Source organism: Apteryx rowi, unplaced genomic scaffold, assembly GCF_003343035.1.
Source record: "Apteryx rowi isolate R43461 unplaced genomic scaffold, aptRow1 scaffold_686, whole genome shotgun sequence".
NCBI classification, from domain to species: Eukaryota; Metazoa; Chordata; class Aves; order Apterygiformes; family Apterygidae; genus Apteryx; species Apteryx rowi.
Window position 1 is genome coordinate 432,794 of NW_020450967.1, and position 18,276 is coordinate 451,069.

Consider the following 18,276-nt stretch of genomic DNA (forward strand, 5'->3'; position numbering starts at 1 on the left):
TAGCCTGACTTTATTTCCAAATGTCTTTTTTTTTTTTTTTTTGGTCACAACAGCTACATCATCTATGGCAGGTCTCTTCTTGGGACAATCTTCTTTACTCTTGTCTCCAAGACTGTCACTCCACTAAGGCTGGCGGCTGGAAGAAGCCCATTTGCTTACTCTCGAGATTCTAACGATTCTTCAGATTCTACAAAGACTTTGTGTAGCTTTCTCCAGGAGACAAAGTCTGAGTTGAGTAACACATCATTACCTTGTTGAGGAAAAACATACGTATATCAAAGACCTACTTAATACTAAGAAACAGAAGGAAATACCTGTTGCATCCATCTTCCAGAAGAATTAGTTTAGTGCAGAACAGACCAAATTTGAAACCTGCATGTGGAGGAGCTCTACACAGAAAGGCTGACAGTATTCAGTCCAATGGGTCAAGGCAGCATACAACAACATTGTATGAGATCAGGTGACTCCTGAAGAGCTTTAGCCAGATTAAGAATTAGTAATGCAAAAATAAACCAGGTTCCATCTTGGTTCCCCAGACAGGTAATAGAGCACCAAAGGAGGATCTCTGTCACCTTGTCTCTTATGCGTGATCTCTGACAATGTAAACCAAGACTCCAATTTCACATGGATGAAGCATACAGAAAGATGACACTATGAAACACAGCTAAAACCCCAACTTTTTAATATGTTACAGATTTAATCTTTGCCCCACTAAACTGAATAAGGGTTGCTCTATTGATTTCACTGGATGCAGGATCTTGTCCTACATACAAATGCATGCTTCAAGATGGCCTATGTAAGAATTTATTAATAGCAAAAAGTTTAGAAAGGTTTTTTGGCATATCTACAAAATATAGGATAATTACCATGTTGAAGTAAGACCGGATTTTGACCCCTCTTGCCAAATCCCAAACTATGACGTTTCCATCATGTCCAGCAGAGAAGAGAACTCTTGGATCAAATGGATGAGGTTCAAGTACAAACACTTCATCTTCATGCCCCTGAAATTAAAGACACAGTAAGCTGAACAAGAGGAATGTCTCAAATACTTACACAGGAATTCAATACAGTAACGTCGGTAACTGCAATGTGAAACTATGAAAGTGCTCAGCATAGAACTATGCATACTATGACCACATATTTCTTTTTTTGTTTCTGTATATTATACTCTACTCTACTCTTTCCAGTTGCAATTTTAACTTTATTACAAGTACATTAAGTAATTCCCAATACTTTTGCCATGATTTTAAAAGTGCAGAAAGCCTAAACCAACATTTGACATTTTTGATCTTGATGCTTCACAGACTTTGATTTGTTTAGGCATAGTAGCAGTTAGAAATTTATTTTAGACCTGCAGAATTAGAATTTAACTAAAAGTTAGAGAATTACATTTTTTAAATTAATACTAAGTTTAAAGCTTTGCTTAAAATATTTCCATCTAGTGATGTATCTAGTTATTTGGATGAAAAAAAAGTATTAGACTTTAGTATAAACGCTATCTGATTTATTCTAACTAGAGGACTACTTTTAGTATCCATGGAATGAAGAAGTTGCAATAAGAAGTGGTTCAGACATGGCAATTTTATTCATTAACTGTATTTCAAAACCTCTGTCACACTAAATAAAGGTCACAAGTAGCAAAAATTGTTTCCCTCTCTCCTTCCAGATAGAATTTTAGGGGGAAAAAAGAGTCCAAAATTAGTTTCAGACATCTCAAACAACAATGGAGATTTGAACTTTAAACCTTTATTTTCTAGGAATCAGCAGACAGACACGTCTACTACATTTCAATTATCCGGAAGTGTTTAAGGCAGCCTTCAGGTAGAAAGAATGTGTAAGGAATAATTTTGGTGATATATATATAAATTCTGCACTCAGGATTGATATACCAAGATGGAAGACCTTACCATGAGAATATGAATGAGTTGGCCAGTGAAAGAATTCCAAACTTTCAGAGTCATGTTATTTACTGCAGTTATAACAGAGTTGTCATGGCGGTCCCATGCCACCATGGTCACTTTCAGTTTTGTGATTTTATCTTCAACTCCCTGTAGACTTTGTCTAAAACAAAAAAGCAAGAAGGGTTTCAAAGCAATCAGTTTACTAAAAATACTGTTATTTCCATAGTAAATGAAAACATTTCTGTATTTTGCTTTATTAGTAAGAATAGCAGCATTATGTTTTCAAGAACCTGGAGAAATGAAAGATGTTACCCACTGCATAACGTATACCACCAAAAAAGACATTTATAGCTGCTTAAACAATGACTATAAAGTCACCTTAATATTTTAAAGAATCAATATATTGATTTTTTTTTCCAGATAATGCCCTCTGATACCTGACCTAACCTATTTAAGACTGCTCTCTGTGATATGTGCTTACCGAAGAGTAAAAATCCAAACTAGTGATTTGGTGAACAGTAATTTGACCTGAAGAATATTTATATTAGGCAGCTATAAGCACAGACAGAAGTATTCTCATACCTTTAAGTGAGTTTAATTGTCAGGCCATATTGAGTACTATACCACCACCCTTACACCACTTTGCTACCAGTAATAACAGTGCTTGATCTTGCATGTATTTTATTTTTATCTACATGAAAATGAAACACTAGCCATTTGTAACATAATCTATCAGAATACCCCCAAACCACGTTTTTGGAACTGTAATTTAAAGATGAAAAACCGTTGAAGTCTCTAGTGCAATAAATTCTGGGAAAACATCAAAAGCAACAATAGCATGTTACCACTAAGAAAGCAGACACAAAATACAGAATCTTCAATATACCATGAATTATAATATATGAAACAATATTATATATTGTACAATTCAATAATACAAGAAGTGGTTATAAAACCAGATTCCTTTCTAGAACAATGCAAAACCCAGGAGGCTTTACAAGTTGAATTTACTTTTACCTTTCAGTGCAATTCCATTTTCTTTGATAAAATTGCACATGTGTAGACAAGATCAAATTTGGAATTGCATTTATCCCTCTAGTTAAAAGGACAAAACAATTCAGCTAAATCTGCTTTACTGAAATGAACAGCTCAGTGTCTCAAAGAAGTTTAGTATTTGTGATTGTAATGAAAAAGAATCCATTCTTATTTTTCCAGAATCAATTAAAACTAAGACTTTTTACAGGCTGCATTTTCAAGAGAGATTAAGTCCATCTTTGTTTTCACAGTGCCAGCGTTCTATAGACTCTCATTTAAGATAGTTTTATTGCATCTGACAATAACTGACAAGACGCTTTCTGATCCAAACTTCTAACTAAATTGTATCATATTTAGCCACTCTCTTCCACTGCTCTTTTGGCCTTTCAGCCATCTCTTCAGCATTACTCCTGATGTCATTTCAGATTTTTTTTCATTAAATATTCCCCTTCAAAATATTCAATACAATTAGTAAGTGGAAGAGTTTTGCGTCTTAAATCATAAAATCTTTCTAATCTATGTCAGTTGGAATACACTTCTCTACGCAAACTAAAAAGGTCTAAGTCACAATTCCTACAAAGCCCTTCTTAATCCTCAAGCCTCTTTCATTGTTTGGGAAAGGTAATACAACCTTCCATGTAGACTCTGGTTTACCGTACAGAAATTTCCCATACTTACAAAGCCTTGTAAATTCTCAGATTATTTTAGCAAGTGAGAACACATTACACTGCAAGTAATTTATCTGCTCTGGCGTGCAGAATAAACTAACCCAATACTGCTTTTCTGAGCATGCAGATTCCACAATAATTTTAAATATTACTAAAATGCAAGAAGTCTCAATAATAGGTCCGACTTGGCTTTCTTAGTCCAGAAACAAATACCTACTTAAAAAGCCATATAAATTTCACCTTTGATAGGTTTCACATATCTTTTATGTTTTTAATCTAATCTAATCAAAGTACTAGTGGAGCTATTATCAGGACAAGTCAGTTTCCAGAGTTGAGTAAGTAGTCAAATATTTGTTTTCATTGGAGTTAAAGAGCTAAACCAGCATACTGTACATTCAACCCATAATCATTTAAGAGGACATTTTTTTTCAAGTCAGCAAACAATATTTGAATTGAATGGACTTCAAATATCTATCCGATAGCAGAACATTTTACATTACTTACCCTGCTGGGCGAGCAGCCATATCTAACAAAATGCTTTTCCATTCCCTTCGCTTAAATTGCCAGATCCTCGCTGTTCCATCACGGCTTCCACTCACAAATCTAACAAAAGGAAAGAAAAGTTTACTCAGAGACCAAAGGGAGACCTGTACAGAAAAACAAACAAACAAACAAACAAAGGTAAAAAGCTACAGAACTCAGAACTCAAAAGTAAACTGCAGTAAGAAGTCTGGTAACAGTTTCAGAATGCTGTACCACTGGTTTGGGGTGAAAATTACTTCACATGACATGAAAAAAAGCCCTGCAAATAATGGAATCTGCTTCCCTATCCCGAGTCCTTTTCAAACTAATTGTACTATGATCCATGTGGCACCTTGCCTACTTATGACACTGGTCTGGCATGGGGACATAATAACCCAACGAGCATTCTAAGCAACCAGCTCTATCACACTATATAAAGCTAAGGAAGGAATTCAACTGGACAAAATAGCTGAAATGCCAGGAGAGCTGCAAGACTGAAGTAAAGTAAAGACTCAGTAACTTAGTAGTGTATGTTTGGTAACTATCATGATACTTATCTGAACAATTGTCTCCCAGCTGGAGCTCCTCCCCCACCTTTTTCTTCCCCTTTTTTAGAGTGCAGGGGGAGAAGGAGGAGAAAAGGGTGGATGGAGCATAACGAAGTCTGATTTGCAACTATTCATATCACAGTAAAAATATACATTAGAACATCATTTAAGAGTCAGAAACTTCATAAATAAACCCAACTCCTTTCTTTAGCATCGTTCACACCCAATATCCAGAACTTCAGTGAGGTTAGACTAGTTAGACAAAACATTCTTAGAGTATGATAGTTTTCCTGTATCCAGCAATTTTTTGAAAAAAGTAAATATATATTAAAATATACATATTTTATATATGAATATATATACGTGTATATATCTTTTAAGAAAAAGTTAAAATATTCTATAATACTCCTTAATTTTGGTAAACTCAAAATACTTTAACCATTCATTACAATGAATATGACTGTAAAACTGAAGAGTTTCATTCCACTAGTGAGAATCCAAAAAACTCTGCTGATAATATTGATGAATATGTTGCATGAACCTAAAAACAGAAAATGATTTTTTTTTATAACTACTTCCAGAAGCTGATATTTACAGATATCCAAAAAAGGTCAAAAATTAGCTCTGAAAAAGAAATTGTTTACTTACCTGCTACTACTATTAGAAAACTGAATGCTGTCAACTTTGTCCTATATAAAAAGAAAAAAAAGAAAAAAAAATCAATATTGATTCCAAATTATCCATACATTCTAAACAAATACATATGTGATTTTAAAATAGTATTTACAGTATGAAACTCCAACTCTGATATCTTCTCTGGCTGACCTGATCCAAAGAAATAAACCCTAATGATGTGATCTGTACTCCCAGTGGCCAAAAACATTCCACCTGAGAAAGGCAAACACAGATAAGCAAGTCATAAGAAAAAAGTGTGATCTAATGCTATTACAGTATTTTTTAATGCCTGTAACATTAAAATTATTCCCTTTAAATTTATAGCCATATCTCATTTCAGGTCTGCCTGTAACTAGCCTATAAATAAAAACAAGAGTTTAACTGAAGACTACACTAAGTTGAAGTACCTCACATTTGCTGTCAGATAAGTAAGCATTTACAGACATATCTGAAGCATTAGCTAACTTTTCCAACTGTAGTAATTTGTCTCTGACTAAACTGATAGAGGTCTCAGTCTTAGTGAACTACTGAAAATACATCTCTGTGGTTTTGATATTTTATCCAATTGTTTATGTTGCATTCTTTACCAGTTGCCACTTCCAGGGATCATGGAAATTCAGACCTTGAGAATCTGAGAATCAACACCTTCTCATCCAAACCCTTACAGATTCTATTTTACATAAAGCAGACTAACACTCACACTCTCAAGAAAAAAGTATATGTCACATTTTAAAGGATCTTCAGTCAGTCACCAGAGCATTATTTTCAACATTTTACATGTAACTGCTTTCAAGGATTTCTGTATCACCAAGAATTTATGCATAGATTCTGAATATCTATCATTAATATCTGGGATTTTTAAAATCACTTTAACTCATTTTAATCCTATTAACAAGATATATGCTACAGTAGCTGTATTATACTTCATTTTACCTTCCAAATAACTTTTTATATTCAGACAAAGGAAAAAAGAAAGTCCTTTACCAGCACTAAAAGAAGAACAGATCATTTGGACTCCAGGCCGAGGGCGTTCTGTAAACTTTGTTGGCCTTGGACTACAAATAAAGAAACAGTTAAATGATTTCCTAATAGGGTTTCAAAAACAAGTCAGTATCTTAGAAATAAAGTACAGAAGGACAAAATTAAACACGGAGGAACAGATGGCTGCCCATCTATAAACAATTTAGTGCGACTACGCTTCATGATCTGATCTTTAGGAAACTAAGACATCCAGATGGACTAAGTAATGCATGTATCAAAAAGAGCTGTACCACAACAAATTCTGCTCCTCCCTCCCCCAAATATTACTATACAAAACACTCTCCTAAGTCACCTGCAAAGTAGAAAGGAGGACACCAGAGCCAGTTATCCATGACGTTCAGTTTTAAGCCAATGAATTCTGGGACTCTGGTCTTCTCTGGCAGTACATGGCTTTACTACAAGAGATAAACAGAGCGTGGTGCTCTTTGTAGAAGAGAATGTAAAAGAAATTTAAATAAACTTGAAGTTTTTCAGTGTTTAGAATGTACCAGGTTGTTCAGAAAGCATATATTCCTGTGGGTGGCACTAATTTCACACTGTCCCCAAAGAATTTTAGGACAATGGTTGGAAGTTCATAAGAAATTTTACTTTATGCACTGTGCTTCCTTTTAGACATTTCAATACCTGACATGCAAGCAGAACTAAAGCTTCAATGGATTTAACACTTTAAGAGTGTATAAAAACAAAAAATCAGATCTGGTACTTCAATCATTACTTCAATTCTGCTCATGTACTGCGGCAACCTCAAATCAGTAGGTGGTCTTACATAGTATACCATCTGCAATCTTCATTCCTTAAAGAATAAACTCACTAGATAATTGCAGCATTACACCCACAAGTGTCATCACTAAAGATTTGTTTGGATTCTTTTAACATAAAAGAATACATATTCACAACTCATGTAAAATTTTCTCTTTTAAGAGCAAAATGGTCCACGGAACTATAATTTATTTCAGCTGAAGGCAGATAACCTTCATCAGATGCTTGAGACCTTTCTCCACCCTGTCAGTCATTGCTACCTCAGAGAAACAAAGAGTAAGCACTAAACCTTAATAGTGCCTATGCATAAAGCAAAGTAATGAAAACAGTGAGAATACTAATTAATAAATATTTTCCCAAATTGTTCATTCAGTATAGGATGTTTCTGTGAAGCTTCTTATAAGAGTTTTCAGGCACTTCCCTGCAAAGATTCATGGCAGGAAAACATCACAAGATACACTAGACAAGACAGATCTATTATGTAAAACAGTTTAAATCCTTCTTAATTGAGATACTAACATGAAAAGAACTATCAGAAGATTCAATATGCAGCTTACATAATTTTGAGTAAATATAAATAGATATATAGGCTGCTGCTTTCCTTCACTGTGGTTTGTAAACTCTGTCTTTAGATTTAGCATGGCTGCAAAATAGAGCAAGTAATGCACTCAGGTTCTAGTCTTGGATAAACAAGTTAAATTTTCCAACTTAAATCTATTTAATGCACGTTATTTTAGGCATTAAGAGATAAAAGATTACAGTATTCTTTCACACTAGAGCAGGTTACGGTCTTTACAAAATGAGCTGAGCAATCAGTATTTCAAGAGCTGGAGGAACATCCAAAGTATCAGTATTTTTGGGGGGGGGGGCAGAGCAAGGAAGCTGGACAAAAGAATCATTTCTTGCAACATACAGAAACCAGGTGAATTCTCATGTTACAAAAATTCTCAATCCAATTATATAAGTGGCTGAAAGGCACTAAGACACCTTCATGAACATTTCACAGACAGGTCCAGAAAAGCCCTGGAAAACCATTTTAAGATCCTATTAAGTTCACTGTGGATCAAGAAATGAGAGACTGCAGTCAAAAAGGAACCTGCAGTAAGAGCAGCAGACGAAGAAGCAATTTTATCCATGTACCTCAGCTGAGGGACACACAAATCCACACAAGCACCCCACAAATTCATCTTCTTCAAGATGCTGCAATGATGCAAGCACGGTTGCATAATCCAAGCCCTGCACCCTAACCTCACTCTGAACGTTTAGAGAGTATTTGAATTTTGATGTATGACTGGTCGCTGTAACACCAATTGCCTTCTGCATAAGAGAGCAGATAGGAATTATCATACCACATTAATGACAATCGAGAAATTAAGGCTTTCTTTTCTAAAATAGGAATGTCAAAATCACCAGCTCCTGTTCTTCCTAAACCTTTTACATTTTAATATTATGGGAAAATATTAGAAATTAACAGCAGTATAGTAAGTTCCTCTATCCAAATTTGTGACAGGTTTCAGCTACTTTGGCCCCATAGCCTGCCAATGATAGACTAATGCTGGAAACTTGTGACACAAATAGATGGCAGAAGAGTAATGAGACAACTCAGTATCTTTCTCAGAAAGAGAAGATACACATGCAAGTATTTTGCAGTGCAACTAGTTTAACTTTTGGGCACTGACCAGTTGTAATATTTTCCCCCTCAAACTTGAAGCAGACTGCTCTTCAATTCTGATGATTTGAGGTTGATTCTCTCTCTTCTCCCCACGGTCAAGTGATAAATGATGTGACTCGTGTTTTCTATCATGATCCAGAACAACAACAAGAGACTAAATACTGGGGAAAGCCTTGATTGCCTAAATTTTTCATCATTTTCCTATCCTGTTTGGGCAACATTTCATAACTTCCTTCCTCTGCAGCAATAACCAACCTTAGCGTTCATCTATTTAGAAACTAAATTAATCTGCCTGGAATGATAAGGCTTTTGGGCACACACGGTAACTGCCTGGTCAGGAATCTCTTCATTGAAAGAACAGGAGTACACAGGAGGCTCTGTAATACTCCACTGAAGAACACGCCTAGTCACAGCCACAGTACACACAGAAGCACATGAATGGGGCTGACTGTTCTTTTTCTTAAGCAACATGAGAATTTTGTGGTGAGCCATGCCATGTCTGTGTTCCACCCTTTGGCACAGAACCTACTGTAAAGTGTCCTTTAGCTGTTTATCAAAACAGAGCTCTGTCACCAAGCCTCTCCCCTCTGGGCCACATGTACGACCTAGATACAGAAAAGGCCTCCATCAACAAGGTTATCCAAGAACTGACCAACATGGGAAGTCTCTAATTTCACAGATACTACTACTACAGTAGCAGAGCTGCTGGCAAATCAGAATACAAGGACTTCTGTGATCCAAGAATGAAACAAAGTAAACATTTGCAGAGAAAAAACAAAAAACAAAAATCAGAACTGGAATAGGGCACTAGACATCAGAAGGCTTAAAGGATATTARTTTCCTTTCCCATGACAAATAATACAATTTAAGGTAATCACTGTAATTTTTCAATTCTTCATTATTTGTTGAGATAAGTAAATGCTCCATAATCTTCTGACTTATTTTTAAATCAAGGAAAGTGTGGAATAAAGAACAATTTCCAGTATACTCATCTCCTGAAGAAGCTGACAGGGAAAGATTTCCTTGACAGAAGGGAGGGACTAAGTCTAATTTAAGTTACTAAAAGAGATCTGGTTGATCCAGTAGACTTATCCATTCAAACTAGGTTTAATTGAAACAACTTCCATGCAGTTAAGAACAAAGTTGATTATCCTGAGTTCGGGTGCACACTGAATAGAGCAGGGTCTCCAGGTGCTGCTTTTCCTGTATTTAAGAACAAGTTCAGCAAAGCACTGCCGGCACTGCCTATCATATTGAAATAACAGCCACATGATCAGCATGAGGTTGCCCGAGCACTCATCATTTTAACTCACTGCCAGATGATTCAAGTAGTGCTGAGTATAAAAAGCAGTTCTTTTTCAAGCAACTGAAACTTCAAGACTTTTCACTGTTAGTTCAGTTTTTAACGTACTGGACACTTTAATAACACACCTTCACCAGTGAGAGCAATTGCATTTTTGAAAGACAGACTGCAGACACTTTCAGAAGAAACATGAGATTCATAAGTCAGAATTCAATATGACAATGCTCTTGACCTGTACTACTCATATCTTTCAGTTTTGCCTGAAATCTCTCATTTCTCCTCTCCAGGGGGGAAAGAACAGTGATATGGGGGTTCAAGCTCAGAACCTGAGTAATTTTCATAAGAAATCTTATTTTCTCTATCATCCTTCCTCCTTTGTAAATATACTGAATGGAGGCAAGCCTGCATTTTTTTTTTTTATTATAGTGATAAAACAAAGGACAAACTCCCCACCCACCAGCTATTTTCTTTTTCAAATGGCCTACACATCACGTTTTGAAAAGCAACCTTGCAAAGTGCCTTATGAAAAAAATTAGCAGGAATCTCTCTTTCCTTTATTGCTGGCACCTTTCTACCTCAAAGTATTACTGAATGGACATGGAGGGCATCTGCTGTATTTCTGCAGTTCTGGAAGCAGATCCAGATCTAAAGGTAGAAGGAAGTGCAATCACCTCATCCAAAACTATGCGGCAAATCCTGCCCGTTATCGAGCTGCTGGTCCATATTATGTGTACCTCCTATAATTACGCTGGATTCTTAGTTACATATTACCACTTAATACGGCTTATGTGAATAAGCATGACAATCATAGTTCAAGTTCACAGTTCAGCAAATTTTTAAGCAAGACTTCCTGTAACTAACAAATTCCCCTGATTTAGTATATTGTTTAATTTAATAGGAGCTACATCAAGACTTTTCTGGGTGTCCAACTATTTTAACATCTTTAGTGACTCAGTGAAATGTTTTAGCAGAGTAACATTTACCTGGATACTATTTTGAGCAACACCCACTTACACAGTTCATATAATTGGTCCTTTTAGGACTTATGAGGGAAATCTCAGCCCACAGTAAATGTGGTAATCATTTACAAAAGACAAATTGCAAAGTCAAGACCACAAACATAACAGCAATGAAACAGCAGTGGTCAGCGTATAAAAATTAATGTACAAAGCTCTTAGCTTGTTATATTGCCCCAGAATTAGTATGGATATCCTGAGGAAAAGAGTCACTTCACAGTAGAAGATATAAAACTGCCTAAATTTTACATATGTAAATATCAAAAAGACATGGCATCAAGCAGAAAGCAAAACACATTAATACAGCAATATAGTACAAAATAAGGCCTTCACACTGAATAAGATAGATTTTGGATCAGCAGTTAAGTAACTGCTAATAATTTCATGCAGCATACAAATTTCCCAACAAATGTGTCTGCCGAATGCATTATACGTTGCAGCACCTAATTATGTCTTGTAACAAAACACCTCTCATGCATTTTGCAAGCAAAGAGGAAAAGATCAGGGAGATAATCTTTCCTATTTTCCTCCAACAGAAATAGGATTCTGCCTTTTCCTCTGCTCCGTAATATATTCTCAAAGCAGCAATGGAAGTTGTGCATGAAAGTGGCTTTGAACTGCTACTGACAGCCTTCAGCTCTACTGGAGGAACCACCAGTATCATGCTGATTCAATACTACAGAGACATCTCATAAAAGAAAAAAAAAGAAGTTAGGAGGGGAAAGTAAACACAGAATTGTAAAAAGACTTTTTTTTAATTTTTGTCTTTTGCTGTTAAATAGGAATGGGATTACAGCTTTCCTTTTCTGAAGCTAACTACTGCTACTTTGCTCATCAGATATTTCTGTCTCATCACCTCACACCAGAAAATACCCTTTGACCAAAGGCCACACAATTATGTCCCATTCCCTAAAGACACACTTGCTTCTTATAAAGACTAACATACTTGTATCAAGTGTTAGTTCTGACCAAAAAGTATCTATAACTTCAAGTACATAAAACAGCAGTAATGCGTTAGAACAAAAATCTGAAACCAGTATTCTGCCTCCAAGAATGGTCAAAATTAGATGCATATGTGCATAGAAAGCATACAGTGATACCTCTCTACACCTCCATGTAAACTTTCAACACCCACAATATCGTGTGGCAAGGAGTTTCACAGCTTAACTGCATGTTTTGTTAAGAACCACCTCCTTCCATTTCAGAATTGGCTACCTTCATTTGACACTTTAGTAGAAGAAGGGACAATGAGCAATTAATTCTTATATGCCCTCCAGAGTGTCATGACTGTAATTTGAAAAGGGCCAAAATGTCCTTTTAATCCACATCAACTATATCGCTGTGAATTCAGCCCGCGAAACAAGAATTTGGCATTTTCTCTGATTAGTCAGCAAGAATACTATTTTCCATGTTGACCAAACCAAACCACAGGTAACTGCCCAATATTTTTCCTCTGCATTGGCAGTACCATTCCAGATATTTTGAAAGCACACTTATTGCTTTGGAGGATTAAGGTTAACTTAAATATCTTATGAAAGTCCCCAAAACTCACACTATTATCAAATCAGTAGGAATTCCACCTTTCTACCTTTCCTTTTTCTCTTCTTCTTCCCATTTAAAAAAAAAATTAATAATAAGAGAGAGAGAGAGASACACATACACTGGCTCAGAAGGCTTTAAAAAGCAAGTAGGTTAAGATTTCACCATGTCAAGAAGAGCTCAGACCTCAAGAAAAATAATGTGGTGGTAGCTCCTCTCCTTAGCATGGTGAAACAAGCATGCAAGCCATCTCTTTCTCTCCTTTCCTCACTACCAAGGAGTGTTCCATTGATTACAGTGTGCACCAGACAGCAGAGGATTAACAGCCAGAGAAGCAGCCTCATCTATAGCATGAAACAGGAAAGTCAAAATGCCCAGAGAACATCAAAATAGTTAAAATCTAGACAACTAGGGAAGTGGCAAAGCTAGCTGCAAGCCCTGCATACCCTTAGCACACTGGAAAAAAGAGATTCTAACAGCAAATGCCCAAACTGCAAGAAAATGAGACCAACCTATCAGAATACATCCCTAAGAATACATCCCATCCTCAAAATGACATTACTAGTGATTATTAAAAACATCCTTTTTCAATTTTAAGCTACAGATGTTTTGTGATGATGGAAAAAAGCAGCAAAAAGTATTTTAAAGCCATTTAAAAATTCCTTTCGCACATTACAAAAAAAAATTACAATTTTYTACTAGATTAACAGAGATACAACAAAACTAGGCATGTATCTATTTGCTTTACCCCACAAAATCCTCAGTGCTCAGTTATGTTATTTACTTAATCCTTCAGAGATAAGCAGGTAACCTAAAGCTACACCAAAAATAGATGATATCCAATCATATAGACTGTGAACCACCCAGTGACAGGTTTTGCTTCAGTCAGACTTTTCTCTAACATTTGCACATCATTCTTAATTACCGACAAAGAAATAACAAGAAGTAAAATAGCAACTAACTTTATTTTAAGGGTGCCAGCATCCCACAGCCAAAAGCATATTGTTCCATCTGCCCCAGTTGAAGATAAGTATCTCTTTGAGCCACTGCACAGTGGAGAGAACTGGGGGGGGGGAAAGAAAGAAAGAAAGAAAAGGTCTGATGTTAATCTGTTCCAGACAAATGCTATTTTCTGTCATGTACTATAAAGCTCCCCAAGTCATTGACCTCTCATAAAAAATTCAGGTATCCAACCATATTCGAGAAAAAAGTAATAAAATGCAACAAACACCAAAACAATACGATGCTTCTCAGAATAACTCTCTCCCTCCAAAACCACTTTCTCGGGTTACTTGCCAAAGCACTCTGGGCTCTCCCTCCACACAATCCAAGATTGTACAATAGCACACACCACTAAACAGAAAAACTATTCAGCTGTCACTGCAGTTCTTAGTTAACGCACATTTTTATTACACAGAACATTCCCAGGTGTTTTTTTTTTTCCAGTCAAACAAAACTTCATTGCTTAGATGATTTCACAAAGCAAAATCCTACCTGCAATGATGTTATAGATGCACTGTGGCCCTGCAGAACTGCTAAGGGTGCACATGTTCGAAGGCACCAAACTCTGATCATTTTATCACAGCTCCCAGCAGCTATCATGGTGTTTTCATAGTTCACTGCCATATCAGATATTTCAGCTGCATGCCCTCTCAGGGTAGCCAGCAACCGTCCATCATCTGTTGCCCAGATTTTCACAAGACAATCATCTGATCCCTAGAAGTAAGGCAGAAATCATTTCAACCACACCATTAGCTGTTTTGATACTACAGTTAAATAATACAAGGAATTGAACAACAAAACCAGTGACATACATGGTCAAACTTTCTTTTTTTTTTTTACTATATTCGAAATGCTTTTTAATTGCTTTCCACACTGCATTCAAAACAACATAATATCACATTAATTCTCAACAGTATATGCAAATCATACATTTATAATACCAATCACAAATTCTATAGCAAGCTGTATTTCTTCTTTGGCAATATGCTTCACTTTTTTCAAAACTCCAGCTCAAACCGAAGAAGTAGGCAGTTGCAATACCTTAAAATTTACATTAAATGTGAAAATCAATTATGAATTGGTACAGCGTTTCTGTCATTTAGCATTATACTCATTTCTGTTCCATGACTAGTTTGTCCTTCATGCCCTACCAGTTTCAGAAATATACTTACCATGGGAAGAGTGAGGTAAAGAGTAATGGAATAGCTGTTCACACAAGCTAAGTCAAAGTATTACAAGTGTGCTTTGATATTCGCATTAATAAATGCTGAAATGACCATTTTCAGCAAACTTCAGAGGCTTCACCTATCTATTCATGCTTAACTCACATTTTGCTGGTCTTCCTACATCACTGTAAAAGTTGTTTGCCTGTAAGTAACAAATCCAAAACCCTAGCCAAAAATTCAAACTCAGTCCCTCAATTTTCATTGCACTTCTGAACCTCCCTGAAAGACTGAAATTCTTCCCACCTCCTTGAACACAATGAAATTTCAACACTGCACAGAGACATTGACAGAAGAGATTTGCGCAGTTCCATATTATTGATTCAAACTGCCTGCAAGCTTCAAAGATAGCTATTCCTGTGTACATTTCATTCATTTGCTTTGGTCCAAAAGGATTAAAAAGGAGGGGGCAGGGGGCATTTAGTTTAACATCTGGAGCACTGATATACTACTGGACACACTCAGGTACAATAGTAAGTTTTAATGAACACCATTGTTACAAAGCTTCTCTTGGGTTTTTCCTCTTCCATCTACTTGTATTGTATCTGTGCATGTTTACCTAGTATTTATTCTTTAAAGAGCACGGAAGGCAGAGTGAAACCATTGTCCATAGGTATCTAAAGCACAGAGGGACCAACAGTCAGATTTTAAAAAGATTGGTAGGCATCTGGTGAACATATGTGTCTATGACCAAAAGTGCCAAAAAAATATTTAGAGGCTACTGATACTACTTTCATACATAAATGCACATAAGCACATAAACGATTAAGTTTTTCTTATTTTTATGAACTTTAGTCCAGATACACATAATTATACAGAGATCCTACACTGCTATAGCTTAGCTACTCTTCTTTTCCAGACAACCCAATCCCGGGACAGCAACACCCAACTCGGAAAGTCCTCACCAACACACAAAGTACGAAGTAGAACCGTTCCATGAAAAAGCCAGGCAAAAACTGCAGAAAGCAGTTTCAAAACGAACCCAAATACATCCTACAGTTTTTTGCCCTGCATAACAGGGTTGTGAAAGCTCTTGGGGTTTTTTTGTTTTTTTTTTGTTATTAGATACTGACTAGTCTGTTTACATTATGTTCATGTTGATGAACAGAACTTATTTCCCCTCATTTGCTTAACTTTCTATGTATTTACTAAAAATGTTGCAGTTCTCTATTTCAAAAGGTAGTTAAATTTTACTCATTACACTACATTGGTTCAGATTCAAAATATCAGCTGGGAGGAGGAAGGGAACAGTATACCTGTATTTATCTCACAATTTTTATTATACATCCCTTTCATTTGTAGCACTACTCAGCAAACTAGGCAACTGCCTCAGGCTGACTTTTTGCTTAGAGAGCAAGAAGTTGTTTCTTCTCCAGCCGCTTGGGAAATGTTAAATGGCTGCCTGGCTCACAAAGTCAGTTATTTACAACAGCTTCTCTTTTTCTCCATTATTTACATCAATTCAGACAAGACAACATATCTCTTAACACAGAGAAATACAACTATATTCCCAATTTTTAAAAAAGTAAAAAGGAAGCTGGTTGTATTTGGACATGCTGAGAAGATCTTTATCTCCTAACATCTGCAAAAAGGCTACTTTGGAGCATTACTGACATTTTAACCCAGCAGAAGCTGTTCTGCAGAGGACTCTGGGCATGTGAAATCAAGGTAATTTAAAGTTAATTTTCAGACTGCCTCAATAGGTGGTTCTGATTTACCAGCTGCCATGCTTCTACTTTTCCTCAGAAGGGCACAACTCTTTTTTTCCAAGGGAAACCTTCCCACCTGCCCCAGCTCTCCAAGAGGTGCGCCCATGAATGTAGAGAGATTTGGGGAGAGGTGGGGTGGCAGGCTTCCCCCATACCCTTACCTTAGTCATTTTTGGTATAAATTTCTGAGCTTCTAAAGGTTTTCAAACAAACTCTACATCACTTGTACATTCTTTTTAAACAAGCACTTCTATCAGAACAAGTTCCTTCTTCCCTGAATCAGAAATTTACCACTTGAGATTTCAGATTTTTTTGCTCCTGAAAGGATAATGAGGCTGAAGAGTATCAGTGTTCTATGACAGCAGTGTTAGGTACATTACTTAACACTTCATTAAAGGCATCTTCTCTTGTGCATTCTCTGGTTAGTTACTGCAAGCAGTAGCCAGTTTTGTTTCTAAAAGCTTTGTTGTAAGTGGGATTGATGCATGGATGTATCTATTCTAAAAAGGAGGGAATAAGGGAAGTTTGTTAATAATTACATTTTCTGCCTCTTAGGTCAGGAAAACAAAGGTACAGCCTATACAACTTCTATTTATGCATGAAACTTCCATGGAGAGATTCTGTGGTACGCATTTATCTAACCTATTAAACAGTGCCAGCCCAGGGATAACCACCTCAGACCACAGAGTTAAAAAGAAATGGGTGAGAAGTTGACAGAATCACAGAATAACCGAGGCTGGAAGGGACCTCGAGATTGTCTAGCCCAACCCTCTCCTCAAAGCAGGGTCAACTAGAGCAAGTTGCTAAGGACCTTGTTCAGTTGAGTAATGAATATCTCCAAGGGTGGAGACTACATAACCTCTCTGGGCAACCTGCTTTCCAGTATTTAATCATGATGCTTAAACAAAATTTCCTGTAATTCAATTTGTGCCTACTGCCTCTTGTTCTCTCTCTGGGCACCACTGAGAAGAGTCTGACTCCATCTCCTTCACTCCCTCTCATCAGATATTTAAACACATTGATAAGACACCTCAGCTGAGAAGACCAGGCTAAACAGTACCAGCTCTCTCAACCTCTCCTCATATGTCAGATGCTTGAGTCCCTTTATCATCTTTATGGCTCTCTGACGGACTCACTCCAGTATGTCCATGTCTCTCTTGCACTGGGGAGTCCATAACTGTTGGCCATTTCTGCAGCCTGTCAAGGTCCCGCTGAACAGCCACAAAATCCATTTGATGCATCAACTCCTCCCAGTTTTGTATCATCTGCAAACTCTGTCCCATCATCCAGATCGTTAATGAGTTAAATAGTATTGGCCCCCATATCAGCCCCAGTATCAACCCCTGGAGGACACCACCAGTGACTAGCCTCCAGCTGGATTTCATGCTGCTGATCACAACACTTTGAGCCTCACCATTCAGCCCACTTTGAAACCACTTCATTAACAACTTATCCAGCCCATACTTCAGCAGCCTGTGAGTGAGGATGCTATGAGAGACAGCAGCATAAGCCTTGCTAAAGTCAGGATAAACAACATTCTCCCCTTTTCCCTCATTCACCAAACCAGTCATCTCATTGTAGAACTCTATCAGGTTGGTCAGGAATGATTTACCCTTCGTAAATCCATGCTGACTGTTGGTCTCTTTCTTCACTCTCTCAGCAT

The 18,276-nt window shown here is 36.8% G+C and overlaps 1 protein-coding gene across 9 annotated transcripts in view; it reads right to left on the reverse strand.

Annotated features, from left to right (window-relative positions):
- The window catches only part of PHIP (pleckstrin homology domain interacting protein), an 86,247-nt gene extending 71,848 nt beyond the window's left edge, over positions 1–14,399 (reverse strand). For 4 of the 9 annotated variants that reach the window (XM_026086209.1, XM_026086208.1, XM_026086207.1 and 1 more), the window contains exons 1-8: positions 14,174–14,399; positions 13,642–13,742; positions 6,334–6,404; positions 5,462–5,562; positions 5,323–5,363; positions 4,109–4,207; positions 1,908–2,061; positions 867–1,001 (exon numbers count right to left, since the gene is read on the reverse strand). In XM_026086209.1, the coding sequence (XP_025941994.1) occupies positions 867–1,001; positions 1,908–2,061; positions 4,109–4,207; positions 5,323–5,363; positions 5,462–5,562; positions 6,334–6,404; positions 13,642–13,742; positions 14,174–14,305 (834 nt within the window). In that variant the 5' untranslated portion in view covers positions 14,306–14,399. Of the gene's footprint in view, positions 1–866; positions 1,002–1,907; positions 2,062–4,108; positions 4,208–5,123; positions 5,216–5,322; positions 5,364–5,461; positions 5,563–6,333; positions 6,405–6,682; positions 6,814–13,641; positions 13,743–14,173 lie in introns of those variants that run through there. The other 5 variants (XM_026086210.1, XM_026086212.1, XM_026086213.1 and 2 more) reach the window with 5 other exon arrangements.
- Between the last annotated feature and the right edge of the window lie 3,877 nt (positions 14,400–18,276).